Source organism: Vidua macroura, chromosome 3, assembly GCF_024509145.1.
Source record: "Vidua macroura isolate BioBank_ID:100142 chromosome 3, ASM2450914v1, whole genome shotgun sequence".
NCBI classification, from domain to species: domain Eukaryota; kingdom Metazoa; phylum Chordata; class Aves; order Passeriformes; family Viduidae; genus Vidua; species Vidua macroura.
Window position 1 is genome coordinate 57,951,357 of NC_071573.1, and position 19,273 is coordinate 57,970,629.

General features: G+C 39.1%; 1 protein-coding gene across 2 annotated transcripts in view; it reads right to left on the minus strand.

Moving 5' to 3' along the window:
- Positions 1–5,177: 5,177 nt before the first annotated feature.
- Positions 5,178–19,273, minus strand: part of PCMT1 (protein-L-isoaspartate (D-aspartate) O-methyltransferase) — a 36,140-nt gene continuing 22,044 nt past the window's right edge. Inside the window, exons 6-8 of one of the 2 annotated variants that reach the window (XM_053972743.1) lie at positions 17,520–17,605; positions 15,763–15,932; positions 5,178–7,397 (exon numbers count right to left, since the gene is read on the minus strand). In XM_053972743.1, the coding sequence (XP_053828718.1) occupies positions 7,385–7,397; positions 15,763–15,932; positions 17,520–17,605 (269 nt within the window). In that variant the 3' untranslated portion in view covers positions 5,178–7,384. Of the gene's footprint in view, positions 7,398–15,715; positions 15,933–17,519; positions 17,606–19,273 lie in introns of both variants that reach the window. The other variant, XM_053972744.1, reaches the window with a different exon arrangement.

Sequence of the window (19,273 nt, forward strand, 5' to 3'; positions counted from 1 at the left end):
GGGAATCTGGTTGCCAGTGCTCCTTGCTTGTACCACATGAGGCAAAGTCTGGTTGTTTGTACTTGTGTTACAGTGGGTCCAGGAGACCATCTGCTGATGCTGCCCATTTCCAATTTGGGAGTATGGCCTCTCTTCCATCCCAGCCCCCAGCAGACATGGCAAATAGCGCAAGGCCCAAAAGGCCACATTTTAAATACAGCCTTCCAGGGAAGACTCACTGCCCATTTGGTTGGGGTCTTATTTTCCATTATTGAAATTTGCACTGGGTTTTAATTAAATACTTTAATGTCCTTCACCACCTTACCAAAGCAGCAAGAAAAGTGGTCTTTTCCCTCTGTGCTCACTGTGCTCCTATTACCAAAACCCATTACCCTGGCACACAGCCAGCAGCAGCAGAACAAAAGGTTTGGTTTGTTCTGCTGGGCAGGGCATCAGCAAGATCTGGCACAAAGCACAAGCTGGCCAGTGCAGCCATGGTGCAAGAGGCTGCAGCCTTTGTTTCTGTGCTGCTGCTAGTGGAATAAACTTTAACGGATTTTGCATATGACAGCTGAGAATGAACACCTGCGAGCAGAGAGCAGCAGACAGCAAGCAAAGTACAGAAGTCTGTCTAGTGCTGCCTTAGAGTGGCAAATCTTCCCAGGGAGTCTTCTTTCTAGGATGGGAGATGGTGACAGTCACTACCCTGTGGGCCACCAGCTTGAGGCCTGTTACTTCCAGGTGACAGGAAACTCCACGGCTGGAGTGACATAAAATCGTTTTCACCTTAGCAGAGAGCCTGGGGGCATTGTCAGCTGGATGGAGAGCAAGACAAAGTTGGCAAAGTAACAGATTGGCTTGGAAGCTCCTGCAATTAACACACACACTGGTCTCAATATCATCTGTTTGCATTTAATGGCTTTCATGCTGTTTGATTTTAAAGAAGTCATACTGAACTACTGAGCTGGAGCACACCTGGGAGTAGCAGAAAATACTGTAAACATGCTCAGGATGCTTTCCCCCTTCTCCCCAGGCAGCCACTGCCTCCTGCTGACACCACTTCCATAGCCCCTTCCCAGCCACTCCCAAGGTTGGGGCTCTCCCTCTGATGTCAAAGGAGTGCTCAGTGCAGGCAGTGCTTCTAGTCCATCTTCATGGCTGCATTACTAAAACTGCATTCATGGCCCCTCATGCAGACCCCAGAGCTGGGGAGTTGCACACAGTCACAGATCACAGAATATTTCTGTGTCAAAAGGGACCTACCTACAAGTGTTTATCCTGTAGCAGAAGTGAGATATGCTGTGTGAAAGTTGTCACTATTTGAAGTCTCAGATCCGTTTTTCCTGTCCTAAGCAGTGACGTTTGTCTATCCACATATCTGTGAATATGCTTAGTCCACCTATTCTTACCAGCATCTTAGGTAAGCAGGAAATATTGACTACCCTGACTGCATAGCCCTGTGGATGTTGCTCCTCTGTGTATTAGGAGAGGTCATTAAAATTTATTTTGTCAGTGTATTTTAATGTTAATCAAGATTCTTATTTCATTTAGACTTTTTTAAAAACTGTTTTGCCCTTCAGACAGCTTAAGGATACAAATTACTTCAGAGTAGCAAACAATACAATACTTACCTATGTTTGATCCATATTTACAAATAATATGGGCTGCTTACTGCCCACTTTTTCAGAGGATGCGAGCCTGAACATCTCACTCAATAGCACTATAGGATAATAGCAGAGGCAGTTCCAAGAGCACATTTACAAAACAAAAAGGCTGAAATAGGTCAGTGTGATGCTCCATTTGCTTTTCAAATCCTAGATAAAGCGTAAAGAGTTTCAATCCCAAACTGCACAGAGCCAGCCAGAGGCATGAACCAATAGCAACGCAAACATTCCACCCCAAAACAAAGGGAGAGCCTTTCTACTAAGCCCTAACAGAATCCACAGTCATGCATCACTGCGATCTGTTCTGGCTGTTTTCATGTGCATCAGGAATTGGGATTTTTCAGTTTCTAATGGCAAAAGCTAAAAGAGTAAGAGCAAAGGGAAAAGCTAGAGAAGATTCAGAGAGTGCTGATGGGCATAAAGACCAGAGACAATAAACACACAGTAATTAATATGAAAAAGAGCCCATGACACAATTGATCTGAGCTGAGTGACCAGGAAACATGCTGTTAACAAGTAATATTTAAAGGGGGGGGGGGAAATTGTGTAAAAGTAACTCTGCTCTATATTTTTCAAGTAATAGTTACTTAAAACAACTGAAAAAGTGAGCTGCACTCTGCACTGGAGCCCTGAAACACAAAGAAAGAGAAATCTAGAATTACTGGATTAGCACACTTCAGCAACAAGTTTTTAAATACACCTGCTAAAATTTTAATTTTTGCAGTTATAAGGCTCCTGGCTGGCAGTTATAAACCACTCATAAACCAATGAAAAGTGTATTTTGAGCAAGTTGGCAGAAGCCAGACAAGGCAGAAAGGTTCAGTGAACGACAAAGAGTTGCCACTTCCTTGGCCAACAGAAATGTACAATCCTGCTCTAAAGAGGGCAGAACAAGACATTTTAACATAGTTCTTAAAACTACAAGATCCTAAAAAGATTAAAGAGATGAATTTAAGATTTCTACACTCAAACAAAGTGCCTGGATAACACAGATATAGAGGGAGCAGGGAACTTGAATGAGTGCAGCACTGTAAAGAGCTTGAAAGCAGGCAGCCCAGTGGAAGATTGGGCCTATAGGGAAAGCATACCTGAAGGCTAATTCCATGCCCAAGCGATGACTGTCCTAAGGCTGCCTCTATATCCAGAGCAGAGGAGCTTCTCTAGAGCTCTGATCAGAGCAGTAGCCTTGGCAGGTGCTCTGAATTACCCATTTTCCTAACCAGAGGCCTTTGAGAGTGTCCTCCTAGTCCATAAGGCACCTGCAATAAAAGTTACTGATTTAACTCAGATGCCACTTCTCCGTTATAGCTGAAAAAGGATTTGGCAGAACATAATAAGACACATGGCTTGTTAATAGTACAAACACATAAAATGCAAACATAAGCCCAAACATGGCTGAAAAAAGGACTTCAGCTTCTCAGAAGCATTAGGGAATGTTCTCAAGAGTATCTACCAGGTCAGTTGCTCAGAAGCATATGATGAAAATGGCTGGACTACAAAGAAACCTTAGAGAATAGAAATGAGATCTCAGAGTAACTTTATCAACAATCTTTATGAAAATAGTCTGCTGTTGCTAAAAAAGTTTTGCTAAAAGGCACAGAATTGTCTCAAGTTCTAAGTTTGGTATGATGAGACATGACGTGAGTTATTTTCATTTCTCCTTCTGAAGCTTTCAGGCAATTCTCAATGGGCAGCTGAATCTCCTCCATACATATTCCAGCAATAGCTATGTCCACTCAATTCATAATCTAAAGGAATACAGTTTTAGTTCCCAAGCACATCCTGCTGAGCATCTCATTAACACCCTGCCAAGAGCACGAGAGAACAGTAACAGCCTTTCATAGGAAAATTCAGAGTGCATCCGCTGCAGCATGAATTTGTACTGTGTAAAAAACTACTACCTGGAACAGAAAGCAACCCTGTTTGTCGAGGATGAAGTGTGGGAAGTAAATAGGCCAGGGAGAGGGAAGTGTACATCACCTCCGCCAGCATAAGGCTGAGTTTTAGTCCATGCTTATTTTCTCAGACCTGGCTGAGGCATGGAACCCCAAACCTTGCCAGCTGAGGGCTCTGAGCACACAAGTGTGTGTTATTTACAATAAAGGCAGAATGGGGTTATGATATCTTAAGAGTGTCTGTGACTTACCACAACTGGTCTGCAGTTCACAACTTTTCACAGTTAAAAGCAGATGGACAAAACTCAAATAAACTCAACAATGGCAAAATGTCCGAACACACAAACCAATTTAAACCCCATGCTTGAATCCATCTATTGTATACCACAATACTTAAGCTCTAATTTACCCTTCCCGATCTATGAAGTCTGAGCATCCTGAAATGCAAAAGACCAATTTCAGACCTCATCATCTCCTGTGTCTCCCTGTGCCATCTGTGAGGCAACACTTGCCCTCTGAATTTTTTTTGTTTTGCTCTGCACAATGTGCATATGTGACCTCATCATCTGCCCCTTTTCTGAACCAGGACCACCCCTTATTCACTTCAGCAGAATACCTCTTCCACATTGCTTGGGACAGGCATCAAGGTTCCATAAAGGTAACTATTCATCTCTTGAACTGCATTCTAATATGTTTAAAATCAGCTAAATAGAACCAAAGTTACAAATCATGAGCATGGTTTGTGTTACTCATCTTTTGTATCATGTCAAGGTTCAAAAGGAATTGTCTCATATCTTCCTTCTGTGAACTGCATTTTAATCAAAAGCAGCACAACCTAGGGCACATTAATGAGTAGAAGGAAGAAAACACTATTACTGTAAGAATGGGTTAACAACTTTCTTCCTGGCAGGAAGGAGAGTACTAGTTCAGAATATTCCCCTGACTATTTTACTTTACTTCTTTGTGCTGATTGGTTAATTACACAGTCCCTTCACACTCAAAAATCCTGGAGCTTGTCACCCTGTCACAAAAACACTGCACATGTGGAGAGAACTGCTGCCAGCTGCAAGCTCCAGAGCCTACCACGCAGAGCCCCCAGGCATTATTGACTGTTTTAAACTTGATGACTACAAAACATTTCAGGAATCATCCAGGTGGCTTCATCAGCAGTGCTGGTGCACATGTGCTGTGTGCTGGTTTCCCTCCAGAAAAAGTCATGCTATGGGCTCTGACCAGTCTGAACAGAAAAAGTTCCTGCTACAGAAACAGAAAGCATCCCTACAGCACATCAAACACCTCTGTGAAGAGCCCACAACTCTTGGTGGGTTTTCAAGATACAGGTATTGGCTTTCCAAATCTTCTACTGTCTGGATCCCAGTAACAACACAGATGTGTGTTTCAGAAATTCCAAACAGACACCAAAAACCCCACTTACATTCCAGGTAGTGGAACCTACTAACAGGCTACTATTAACAGGCTTTGTAACTGCTGCAATACATTAACTGACTGAAAATGGACACATAGTTCTGGTCAGTTAGCAAACCGGTATTTTTATACATGTTTTCTTCTGGATATGTGAAATCCTGTTGAAAGTTAAAAAACAACAAAATCAGTCACAAAAATCAGACAGACACCTAGATACAACTTCCTCTCATTTTGTTTTATTTGGCAAAGTAGCAATTCAGACAGTTCACACAGCATTTATTCAAGCTCTTCAAGTCTTCTGCATTTCAACTTGTCCTTGTCTCCAAGTTTTCACTTCAGAACCATTGCTCCATCATGGAGGAGTTTCCATTTTTGACTCCTAAATGCTACTCCTGGATACTCCTTTCTGTCCTAGTACCTTGACTGTCATCAACTCCTTCAGTGGAATGGGTGCACTATTCCCACCAGCCTTGGTCCCTGAAGCCTTACACCTCCTGAAGGGGTTCTCCCCCAGGAAGCTGTCATCGGGTCTCAGCTTTAACACCACTTCCAAATCAGGCTAGCTTATTACACTGTGTCCAGAGACAGGAATTTGGATACAGTTGAGCTCGTATCTTTCATTTAACTGATTAAATTAGTGAGAAGATGTAAATAAAGCTGAACTCAAACTGAAAGATACAGTGACCGAAAGGTTGAAAGTTAGCATGCATCAGTTAAGATATTTCACTTCAACACCAAGAACTAGAGTCACAGTTGATTGTGGGTTAGTACAAATTTGTCAGACGCAAGTGGATTTTTCTGGATTGTATTTTCTAGAATATGCATTATATTAATTTCTTTATAAGATTATTCTTGTGCATGTGCTCCCAGGCTACAGTCAGATCAGGAGGTGGTACATTAACTTCCAAACATCTAAATAAATTAAGATACTACTATAGTATCTTTCACAGAGGAACAAAATGGGGCGGGCCTTCAAGAGGCAGGTTATTTAAAATGTTCCTTTTCCATATGCAGAGGCCTTTGAATTATAACCTTTATGCTTCCAGGGATTAATCCCATCACAAAATTTCTCTTCCACCATAAAAAGTTGTTTTGGGTTTTTTTCCAGTGATCACTATGGGTTGTTTTCGTCTATAATCTTTCCTATTTTAAAAAAAGAAAGGATAGTAAGCTGTTTACTTTAATTCCTGGTTGCTCAAATATGAGCAAGGTGACTGAAGACACACTTCCCTCCTTTCTTAAAGCAGCCCACTTTACTGTACTGCTTCGTAATTTGCTGTTGATATTTTACAGTACCAAAATAGAAAACTTAGGGCAGAAGAAAAGGTTTATAGCCTTCCAACTACTCTTCTATATGAAAACTGAACAAATGCATTTATTTGTACTTTGGAGTCCAGAATTCTTTCCGATGCATTCCTTTTACAGCAATTTAGTATTCACTTTCTAAAAAGCTAGAATTTTCCCTGGGTGTCCACAGTTATAAAAATGAGAACATTAATACAGCAAATGGCTTTTCCAAAAACAACTTTCTCTTAGAACCAAAGGGGGTTTTGGCTTTTAATAAAGAACCTAGCAATCCATATCTCAGACTACCTACCCATCCTAATCTTCCACACAAGCACAAAACCCCCTTTTGCTTTTAACTTTATTTGGCAAAGCAGCATTGCATAAATTGTTCAGTGATTGGAACACACCTCATCTCACAGTTACGGAGTTAGCTCCATGTGTATCACACCAGCACTCAGCTATAAACCACAACAGAATTTCAATATTACATTAATCAATTTTAGAACGAAAGGGAAAACTATGTCTGTTATGTCCAGCTTGAACAGCAATGTTTGATAAGAGTGGCCACCTACCTCTGATGTCTTGAAATTTAATATATACAAATGCCTGGCTTTAAGGTAAAAAAGCAGCTGATTGTATCTACTACATGCTAGTCTATGACACCATGTCAAAAGCTTAGGAAGGAAGATCATCTCCTTTTAGTAGCATCTAGCAGACGTTGGAACACAGAAAACCTGGTATTACCTACGTAGTGTCATAAGGTGCACAGAAGCAGTTTTACCAAGGGACACAGGAGCCGAGAGAAGTGAGTGTTCAAGTTCCCCCATCAAAATCAGAGTTCACAAGCTATAGGTCTTTATCTGCAGTTTTGCAGAAATTCACTTTGAACAGATGAAAGTGAAATAAAGGCATGTTAAATAAAACAGTGCCCACATAAAACTTTCCACCATTTCTTTATCAGATTTGCCTTGAGCATCTAAAAAAATAAAACAAACAACACGCTTTTCCATGCTGATAACAACAGTATAATGAAGTCCAAAACAAGCTGCAATGCTGTTGGTTTTCAAAAAGCTTTTAGAACTGGAGATGAGCAGTCCACTGTAACACTATGTTTGGGTCAAGATGATGTAGCTTTTACAATTCATCCCTGTAGAAAGAAAACACATGCAGTTATGTTTCTTCTCCCCTTGGAAATGGTATTTGAAAAGTTTTGATATTGAAACAGGTTATTACATTTAAGTGCTCACGGACATCAGCAAAACTTCTTCAAGCATTTGAGAAAAGAAACAAGCACCAAAGGAAAGGCAACAGCAATCCCATATCATCTCATAGTACTATGTGACTTATTGTGAAATATGGGTCCCTCTATTTTACATTGAATGGATCACTTGCTTTAAGGAAACCCCTCCACACTGCACAGCTAGTAACACAGCTACCTGCCATCCGAATTCTGCTGGCTACGCACTGGCAAGCAACTGAGCCAACTTACTAGACAGAGTATTGGCAAAACCCATCCTCTGTAGCTGCCAAAAAGGCAAGTTTAGCTTCAGCTACAGTCTCTCAAGAAAGTGGGAACAGTGTCTTGCATCCCTGTTCTGCAGTTTGTACCACTTAGTTTATTTATTTCTCAGAGAACTCGATTAGCTCCTGAAGGAGCTATGATAATTCAGGAGTAGGTTATGGAAGGGTTGGAGGCAGTGTGTGCGTATGTGTGTATGTGTGTGTGTGTGTGTGTGTGTGTGTGTGTGTGTGTGTGAGCTAAAAGGAGATCTAGTTAGGAGAAAGGATGCATCAACAAGTCTCTCTAAATGACTGAAAGGAATCTAGAAAATGCAGAGGTTTTTTTCCTGTAAGACATTTAAAACACATTGAAACAAGAAAGCCATAGAACCTATATTCCAACTATAAAGTTATCATATAGTAGTGATTTGTTTAAGTATTTCTGAAGCATTAATTTTAATGCAAAACACCCATCAAATCTGAAAGCTGTGCACTGTGCCACTCTGAGCAATGGGAAACTCAAAGAGATGTGTTTTGCCTCTTTTTTTTTTTTTTTGACAAGGCACAAGCAATCTATAAATTCAGAATGAATTTGCTGCAATTTTTCTTTTAGTAGGTGCATCAGCCTCATTAGCCAAAGCAAACAGTGTCTGAATTAGAAAAAAACTCAGTAATAATGTGATTGCTGGCTCAATACACAATAGTATTTCCAGCTATCATGCAAACTAACCCACAAAAATATAGTTCTACATGCACACATACAAAACCTTTAAGTTCCAAAGACATTATTATGCTCCAGGAATCATATAGCATGGAATGACAGCATGCAAAACATTTTAAAAGCAACTGAAAAGGCTGTAGAAACTAGTGCTTAAATAACTAGTTTTCTATCTAATGCAGTTGGGATGCAAATGTTGTGATTTGTAAGTGATAAATATTTGCATTCTTTGCACTTTGCACTGCCTCCTAATAGTAAAGTACTAATCACAGAGTTTTACAGCACTGCAGTAATTACACACAGCAGAAAAAAAGCAGGAGGCAGAAGAACACATCTTGGCAGGGATAAAGAAAAATCTGTTTATAGCTAAAGGTTTGGAAGCTCTCCATATTTGTCTGTCTCACAGAATGGGTATTTGCTTATTTTAAAGAGATAAAAAGAAATGAACATCTGATACCCAGTTTAAAATGCAGTGCCAGTGAATTCAGGACAAGTGCTTCATTCATCCCTAACACTTCCAGGAGCTGCATCATCAGTTAATTTTTACAACTTCAAGAAGTGTTTGTAAGTAATGACTACTGCTGTTGCTGGCTTAGTCTCATATGCCTAATTGTGGGTGTGATTTTTATCCTGATTCCTACCACACATTCACAGCTTTATAAAACCCTGGTCTTCTACTGTGACAAGCAATTCATAATCCTTCAAACCCAAGGCAGATCCTCAAGAAACTGTAAGCCTAAGAAACATTCTGTATTTACTCTGAAACTATTAAAACACAATAATTTTACCCAGCCGCAGATGTTAGCAAGGCTTTTGCATAATGTTGCTAATGTACTTAAAAGTATTTAAAGTATGGGTTTGTTTTTTTCTTCTCCAACATGCTATTTCTACTTAAAACATATAAGTATTATATAAATATATCATTTAAGGTAAATTATATTAGCATGGCAATGTTTTAATTGTTGGTATTTTTCATTGCTTTAACATATTCCTGACCACTAAATCCTATATGTGACATTCAAAAGAAGGATTTTCATATTTTATTTTTTAGAACATTTACTGTATTAAGGGGATCAGCTTTCCTCAAGAGGTTTTTTCACTTGCTCTTCACTACTCCTTAATCTAACAACAGCATGCCAGCCCAAACCAATCCACTATAGACATGTTGAAATTATACAACATTTATTTTCTAGAGATAGAAGTTGAATTTATATGTGCACTATTATGTATTAGAAAGTTCCAGAAAGTTCAGATCACCTGATAGGTAACAGTTGTCAGCTTTCTGCCTAATGTAGCACAGCTTGCAGACATAAATACATACTGCAAACCAGCATCAGCTGACCTGAGCTGATCCTGTATGGATTGGAAGCTGCCAAGCTATGAAATCCACCAGATTTCAGGACTGGTAAGAATCAGGATACTTTATCCTATCCTCCCAGCGGTATAACAAAATCTATCCTGCTACAAAGCTTAAAAGGAAACTCAAAAGACTGCTCTTTCCTTGTTAAAACTATCCTGTTGTCCTCTAGAGCCACAGGAAAGATCTAGTAATTTGCATCCTTTCTGGCCATGGCTATTTACTGTGACTCTTACACAACTCATGTAACTTCTCTCCACTTTCATATATGCACTCTTTTCAATCTGCTTACCAGCTCCTGCTTAGCAAGCGATATATATATTTAGGGTTTAAGTCACCACAGTAGTCCTTCTCAGGCTTTTGTAATTTCAGCAAGAGAATCCTTCATCTATCAACTGAGGCATCAAAGCAATTTTGTAAACTCAAGTTAAAGCAAATTTCAGAAGTCATTAGCTCAAAATTACTATTCTTGAAAAAAATGTAAGAAAGTTTGCAAAATTTTCGCTTACTACTAGGGAAAACATATACATGAATATTCTACACTTCCCATTATGAAATTCCAAAAAAAACCAAGAAACATTCTCAGAAAAAAATCTAATACGCAGCTTTTCAGGTAAATTACAAACTATAAAGAATCAGTAATCTTATCAACAATAAGTTTGGGATACAAATAAGTCATGCAGCTTTGTGATCCCTCACCACCTCTTTAGTAGAAGGGATTCAAATTCAATATTTAAACAAACATTTATAAATCTAGCTGAAGTCTGTATCTCATTCTTTTAGGTCCACTTCAATTTTCTTGTCATTAGGCAGCATTTGACTTTCCCTTCTCAATACGTCATTCATCTATGAAAAACATGGTGTCATTACTGAAAGTGAAACTCAGAGTGTAGCCTTTTATGAATTAGAAATACAGCATCTACTCAATGTTTCAGCAGCCCATTATTTCTCATTTTACATCATTGTATTTGGTTTGCCTGGCAAAGTTTTGGTAATAGTGGGGGGAGAGTGTGCTGCAGGGGTGGCTTCTGTGAGAAGCTGCCAGAAGCTTCCTCCATGTTCCACAGAGCCAATACCAGCTGGCTCCTGGCTGGACCCTCACTGGCCAACACTAAGCCAGTCAGGAATGGAAGCAACACCTCTGTGGTAACACATTCAAGGAAGAAAAAGTTACTGTACAGAGAAACATATGTGGGGTGAGAACATATGAGAGGAACAGCCCTGGAGACACCCAGATCAGGGGAGGAGGGGCAGGAGGTGCTCCATGTACTGGAGCTGAGACTCTGCTGCAGCCCCTGGTGCAGACCATGGTGAGGCAGCTGTGCCCCTGCAGCCCATGGAGGATCACAGGGATGCAGAGATCCACCTGCAGCCCCTGGAGGAGTCCATGCTGGAGCAGGTGGGTGTCTGAGAGGACACTGTGACCCTGTGGGAAACATGCTGGAGCAGGCTCCAGGCAGGGGCCTGCAGACCCATGAAGAGAGGAGCCCACAATGGAGCAGGTTTCCTGGTAGGACTTGTCACCCTGTGGGGAACCTACACTGCATCCCAAGAACAGTGACCCACCTTGGAGCAGTTCATGAAAAACTGTAGCCCATAGGAAAGACTCATGTTGGAGAAGTTCATGAAGGATTCTGTCCTGTGGGAGGGACCCCACAGTGGAGCAGAGGAAGGACTCCTCTCCCTGAGGACCAGCAGGAAGAACATATGATTAACTGACTGTAAACCCCATTCCTTGCCTCCTTGCACTGCTAGGGGGCAGGACGTAGAGCTAGGAAGGAGGGACAAGGGGTGCAGGAAAGATGTTTTTAAGGTTTGTTTTACCTTTCATTATCTGCTTTGATTTTGCTTGGCAAAAATTTCAATTAACATCCCCAAGTCAAGTCTGTTGTACCCATGGTGGTAACTGGTGAGTGATCTCTGCCTGTCCTTAACTCACCAGCCTTCTGCTGTATTCTCTCTCCTCTGTCCAGTTGTGGAGGGAGCAGCTTTGGTGAACACCTGGCATTCAGTAAGGGTCAAACCACCCTGATACATAATACATAATTCCTAAATTTAAACTAAAATATTTTATGCAGAGATTCTTTTTGCCAAAGTAAAATAAAAACTTAAACCATAATCATTACTCTGCATGGCCTGAGGAATTCCAGCAAACAATACCTGCTGATTTCAAACTAAATTGGTCAACTAGCTCATTAAGGGCACTTGAAACATTAAATAAGAGTTTCTAAGCAGCAACATATTAAAAGGTATCCTAATAAATACATTTTCCAAAAGGGTGTTAGTCATGGTTTTTGTACAGATAAGTGGGATACAGTAAGAGCCCCAGTTTAGTCACTGAAGTTTTTCTTCAGAAAGGTCATACTGTCATTATAATTTTGTATTTTATCAGCAAATATGAATTTAGCATGACATATAAAAATAATTTCTACTAATACAATATGTAAGACAAAAGTAGTTGTTAACATTTTTAAACAGCTGCCTGTCTGGAAATCAAATCTAAAATGCAACAGACACTCATTGCTGTTATTTACATTGTTATTCTCTTATGCCTCTGTATGAGCAGTAGTGTGGCCAGCAGGACAAGTTATCCCCTGAAAGTGTTTAAAAGAGGTCTTGAAGCGGCCCTTAGGAACATGGTTTAGAGTGGACTTGGCAGCACTAGGTTAACAGTCAGACTCAATGACCTTAAACGTGTTTTCTATCCTAAATAATACCATGATTCTGTGACACTTAAAATTGTCTTTCCATATAAGTAGTAAATGAAGTAATAAGTTCTATTTCACAGAGAAATAAAACCAGAGAGATCCTAATTTATACAAGATGTGCCAATAAGGCAGCCATCAAGCCATGTTCCCAACTGTGCAACACAAGAGGCCCTCTCTCCATCCTATTTTTCAGTAAAAAAACCCAAAACAATTGAAGTTTTATGTGAAAGGATACCCTTATCAGTATAATCACATAACTGGGCATAGATTGCTGGATCTCTGGCACACTGCATTGTTTTGTTTTATTCCAGAGATAGGGTTCCTGTGTATATTCTACTTCTAAATGTCCCAGTGAGTCTCATCTGAGAGGATTCCCACTAATATTGGGAGCTTAAAAAAATACTACTGCAACTGAACCAAAACTACAAAGTCATGGCCTAAATCTAAAGAAATTTAACAGTATTCACAAGTAAGATGCTTTATTTAGCAATGTATTGAAATCCAAGGAATCTTTTCCTTCCAGCTAGTCCAGACTTCCTTTCGCTGTAAGTTCCAGTTTTACATAGGCAAGCATGATACAAAATACCTGAAGATGGGGGTTGACTTCAAACACCACTTAAGAGTGTTGTGCTGCTTTGCAAAAGCACCTTACAGCCCCATTAAAGAACATTCCAAAATGTGAATGGCTCAGCAAAAATTTAAACAGCTTCTTTCCTGCCAACTGGAGGGTCTGCTACCCTAGGAAATTGCTGCTGGCCTATCATTCTGTGTCCCTATGTATTCTGTGAAGGGACACCCGTTCTTCATTCAATGTGATGAAAGAGTTACCTGCATTAGGAATGAAATCACATAATGTAAACTAAAATAATGACAAAGTAAACACACAGAATTGAGCTAATCTTAAAATGATTATTGTTTAATGAATTTGAGATTTACAGCAACTAGTCTCCCGTACACTACAGATTTTTATTACAGAAACTCTTAAGAGATGCTTTTTCAGAGGAGTCTCTAACTGAACTCTGCTCACTGATCTTGACCAATTTAGAAAAGAAAAACTGAAATCTAGGAAGTGAAGAAAAAACACCTCTTTCATCTTTGATGCTAGCACAGATAGCAAATGCTGACCTATAATTAGGAATTTCCTTAGCAGCAGCTGCCTGACCGTACACTTCATAGCCACCAACAAGGAAAAACAAAAAAAAAAGATGTGACCTCCCGTAAGGTCAGCAGTACACTGACAGTTATCCTAGAAAATGAAATGGGAATTTTCTTCATATCACAAAAAGGACAAATAAAGAAATAGCAAACGTTACGTAGACTTCTGAGATTTTCTTTAACAGAGTATTCCAAGACTGAACGAAATTTAAATGTGTATAGCAAGATACAGCCTCTATGCCATTGCAGATGAAGCCTTCAGGCTAAGCACTTACATTTTCTGATAACACCACTGTAAATTTTTAAATTAAAAATAAATAAATAAAATCAAGAACTGTTTCAGAAAAGCACAGAAAATGGCACGAATTTCTAGGGAAAATAACCCTATAGTATGCATGACTGAAGAAGACCCAAAGACAAGCTATTAGCTCTTCCCAAGCTGGCAGACAAAATGAAATACCAAACTGCACAGAATAGATGCAAAAAACTCAGAATTCTAGTCCTTAACACAGTACCCTACCTTCACTTGTAGTAAGGGATAAATACTATCATACGAGAAACCCTTATTAAAGTGTTTAATAAACACACATTGCTATCCTTTTTTTGGGATACCAAAAAAATCCCAATTGCTACTATAATCAGATCAGGTGGAAATAGAGAAAAATCTATGAAAACTCTCTGAGAGAAGGAAGGCTTAAGAAGACGCTACTCTTTTTTAGAGCAAGTGAAGCACGGACTCCAAACTTAAATAAAACATTTGCCAGAGGAGGAAACTGACCACAAAGGAAAGCTTCCAAAGCCTTACAAGCGGCAGGAAACCCCTGAGTACCACAATGAGGGAATACTGGCAATATTCGAGGCCAAAGCATTCGTTTGCATAACAAATACAAAACATTTGAATAACAAACATGCTTCATAAGCTTTGAATTAAGCAGTATCTCACTGAAGTTGTTTTAAGAATAATTTGTACGTGGTGGCTATATAGTAATCCAAGAAACACTGAAATGAGGTTTCACTAAGCAACAGTATGCAAACTGCTTTATTTGTACTTTTTATGAGTATTTTGATAGGTAGACTAAGTATTCATGTATTCAAATCACAAGCTATACTCCAAAATATCAAGGGGGAAAAAAGCCAAAAATCTAAATTTAGGTTATAAAGCTCAAGAGTTGTTTTCAGAGCTCAATGCACATCTCTGCACTTCACTAATGCCAATAATACATTCACAAGCACTTTCTGCCAGGAAGCAAAACAGTACTGCTGCTTTGTTCATTCACATACTAATGCCTAGCATGGCTTAAGCTGACAGCTGCATTAAGTCTATTTATTTATTCATTTATTACTGGCTGTTCAATTCAGCACACTGGAAGGTTTCCTACTTCTAGAAAGGCCTTTAGAGTTTGCTGTATTGGCAAACACAAATACTGACACATCAGAGACAATTACAGACTTCTAATAACATGTCTGAGAAAATTTTCTAAACACTGCTCAACTACATTTATACTTTAGGGAAGAAGGAACTATCTTCTCTACTTTTTTCTACTTGAAGGCTAAAGGAAAAGCACTCGCAAGATCATCAACATTTTCCACAAAGGATTTTGCAAAGATTTTTCTTCATTTGTAGTGTTTCAGAAAAATAAAAAATGAACACCCAGTTACTACTAACTTAAAGGACAAAACAGTATTTATTAAGTAAAATTTTACACTTCACCCTAATTATTGGGTAAAATAGTTATAAAAAGTTCATTAAAAGTGAAGTTTAACCTTAGAAAATACTGTGTTTAAAACTACAAATAAGAATCTTCAAAACACCAAAGACTAAAGAAAACATGTCCAAAAAAAGACAAAGTGCAACCCATGCAATATTTTTCTTTTGCTTTTAATTTAACTCAAACTTAGCATAACCTCCCTTGAGTGATGTAGTAATGCAGACTGCGTCACTTTTCATGGTATGGAGGAGCAGAAAGCAATGACAGCAGCAAAGGCAGGCCTTGCAGTCTATCTGCTTAAAATTCACACCCTTTCACCTTGCATGTGTGTGGAAGAAGTAAGTGGAACAGAAAATCACTTCCACCTGGACCACTGCTTCTCTTTATCTGTTAAAGGCACATATATCACTCCCATCAGAGGCTTCATTTTGACACTGCCATCTTCTAGTTTGTCATACTGCTCGAGCATCTGGTTTCCCCCAGCAGGGCCAACTGGTAATATCAATCTTCCGCCAGGTTTTAACTGGTCTATAAGCTAGAACACAACACAGAAATTAGAATGTAACCAGCCACTTCAGAGAAGCTGGATCCAAAGTTTGTTACAGTAGATTAATAGCTTTGCCATTATGTATCTATCTACTTTTATGCGGTAGATAACTACTTCCATTAGGAAAAATAAAAAGTGCATTGAAAATGAGAGTATTACAGCAACATGGTACAACAACTGGTATTACAGTAAAATAATTTAATTAACTAGGTAGGTTGCAGTTGTGTTTTCTATAGATGTGAGGAAAACATGTAAACCACAAATTATTTTTAAGCAGATTCAATCTTTTGAAACTGTTTAACTGTTCAATAGTTATTGTGCATCAGTACAGGCCCATTGTCAAAAATTCTGGGGGTAACTGATCTCCCCTTAAGCCCTCAGAATAAGATTTGAGATTGGTGACCTTCATTATTTCTTTTCCTGGAAAAATTTTATCTACAACACACTGCCCAACAGCTCCTCTTTCATTTTGTGAATGGAACAGCCTTTTATGAAACTAGCCTAAAATAAATGAATATGACTAAGATAAGTGACATGTAAACACAGTATGTGAGAAAAGCTTGCATTTTTTCCATAGTTAAAGGAAGCTGATCACAGTAGTCTCAAGGAAAATTTCATACTTCCCAGATGTCATGAAAAAAAACACTTAATCCCTGTTACTAACAAAAGTTACAATTAAGAACTGTTTCATTCACAAATAAGCTTTCAATTACTTTTTGTTGTCATCTGTCAAAATTTTGCTGGGAACACCCTCCCACACACACCAAAAAAAAAAAAAAAAAAAAAAAAAAAAAAACCAAACCAACAAAAAAACTTAAACAACAAAACCCAAACAAATAAATCCCCCTCAAAAAAACCCTAAAAACATAACCTACTTTAAAAAAATGAAGCAAAAAACCCCCCCCACCACTGGTCATTGAAAATGTCCAATCTGTCTATAACATCTCAAAGCCCAGTCTTTCACTATCCCTCACTAAAATTTAAAAACCTTAACTGGCATCTAGCATATAAAAATCATGCTATGTATTACCATCATGTGCCTGATGAAAGGAAGAGAAAAAAAAATCTTTTCTGTAAAAATGGACTATATGTATGCATACTCTAAAAGTCCAGTTACTCTTCAGCTTCTCTAGTAAGAACTGCCCTGTATCCATTCTGAAAGCTACAAACAAATGGCACAGTTTGTACTTCCAGCTGAGCATTTTACTTTCAACAGACTCAGTGCTTTGGAACTTGGGACACACACTTAAATTGAAGTGTAACTCATTGTTTGGTAAAATTGAATTATCTTATTAAATAAAATTCTCCAGTTCATTGTTGTAATAGAGGGTTGCACACATGTCATTTTAAAATATGTTTATTTAGAGCAGAGTTATTAGAACATACAGCTTTATCAAACCAACAGGAAGCCCAATTGTAACAGAGACAAAAACCCCACACCATATAGTAATACCACACTGTCCACTGATACTCCCAGCAGTGCAAGCTACCAAGTATTTTACATTCAGATGTATGCAAAGCATTCTCTACAGCTAAGATATTACAGAAACACACACACAGAACGTAAAGGCTTACTGCTTGGGGCACAACCGGGGCTGCAGCTCCAACATGAATTGCATCATAGGGAGCTTCTTCTGCATATCCCATACGTCCATCTCCCACTGCAAGAAAACACTATTTTTTAAAACATTTTAAAAAGGACTGGAGAAAACAGCTGGTTTTCCATATCGACACATAAAAAATTAACACAACAAAACACCCTTATATGTGCATACACATGCTTACAGAATATACTAAATACTATGGAAGCATCTGAAATTAGAAAGCATGGATTTATAATGAAAGTTCTTGAAAACACACGGTCCACCTAGAAAAGATAATAAAGTATTTATGTTCCATACCAATTCCAGTGCAGGTGAATTTTCCCCCCCACATTTACTCTCTTAGAACATACACTTTGCTTTGCCTTGTCTTCATGCACACCATTCTTAAATATAATGCAAATCCTAAGTCCAAAGCATTAAATGTCAGAAGTACATATCAGCAGACTCCAAAGGTGAGGAAAATACAAAGGAAGTGATCCCATGGACTATATGCCTACAACTGCATTACCAGTTGGAACAAAAGCCCACACCTATATGCATACATTAATGCAGTACTGCAGTAACCTCTGCACACCCCACATTCCAGCAGATGGGCCTCGCTATTCTTCCTGCAGACAATCACTGCTGACACAGAGAGCCAGGTCAGATTCATGGCTAAAGCTCCAGCTGACTGCTTGGAAGATGCTAGGAGCAATAAAGGTTTTCAGAGGTTACCAGTGCTGCTTGAGCTTTGGAAAAGAACTCATGGAGGAGCACTCTATCACATATGTCTCATACCATCCCAGTTATGCAGAAGGAAAGAGTAGCAGTTTGTGCTTTTAAAGCCAATGAAATGTGACAAACTAAACTGGACCTTGAGTTAAGTTTTGAAAGAAGACAATGTGGATATGGCATCCACAGAATTTACAGGAAAGCAACAGGTAATCAGAGCAAGTTAGGCAGGCTCCCTCTGGAGTTATTTAGAACAAATGTAATAAAAGAGGCTGAAGCAACAATAAATTCATACTATGTGATTACAGAAGTTCCAATAATTAGTCAAGAAGAAAAAACATAGAGGTTAGTCCTCTGATCAGCACAAGTAATTTGGGGTTTCCCATCTTCGGGCTGAGCTTTGACTTCTTTGCAATCACCGTTATCACAGGTTAATTAAAACGGAAAGAGTCAAAAGAAGTGCTACACCCCAGTCAGAAGCTGAAAAATCTCAATTTTTGCCTTCCAAAAACTCACATGGCAGGAAAAAAACATGGTAACCACAGCGTGATAAGGAGGGCCATCTGAACAATAAGAGCATCCCTAGGTATCCAACAGTACAAGAAGACCCGGACAGCTCCTCAAACCAATTAAAACTGAACTGTTTGTCATTTTCCTTATGAGGTCCTAAAAGATGAGCCTCGCAAGGACCTTCTGCATTCATGCTCTTTAGAAGAGCACATTTCCTCAGAAGCTGAGAAGCCTTTTAGAGGTCAGTGACATAAATACTCATATCATGAATTCTGACCAGCACAAGCACCAACCAAGGGCCACAAGCAAAAGCTGCCAAGCAAGAAGTACCAGTGCTTCAAGAGAACTCATCCCTATCGATCACCATTTCCACTAAGTCAGATGGCAACAGAGATCATCAGTAATGAAAGTTCCAGTATTTCCAGGGTGTAATCCCTCTGACTGCCAAAGTGGGTTCTACTGGAACAACCACCTCAGTGCAGTCAAGTATATAATTTATATCTT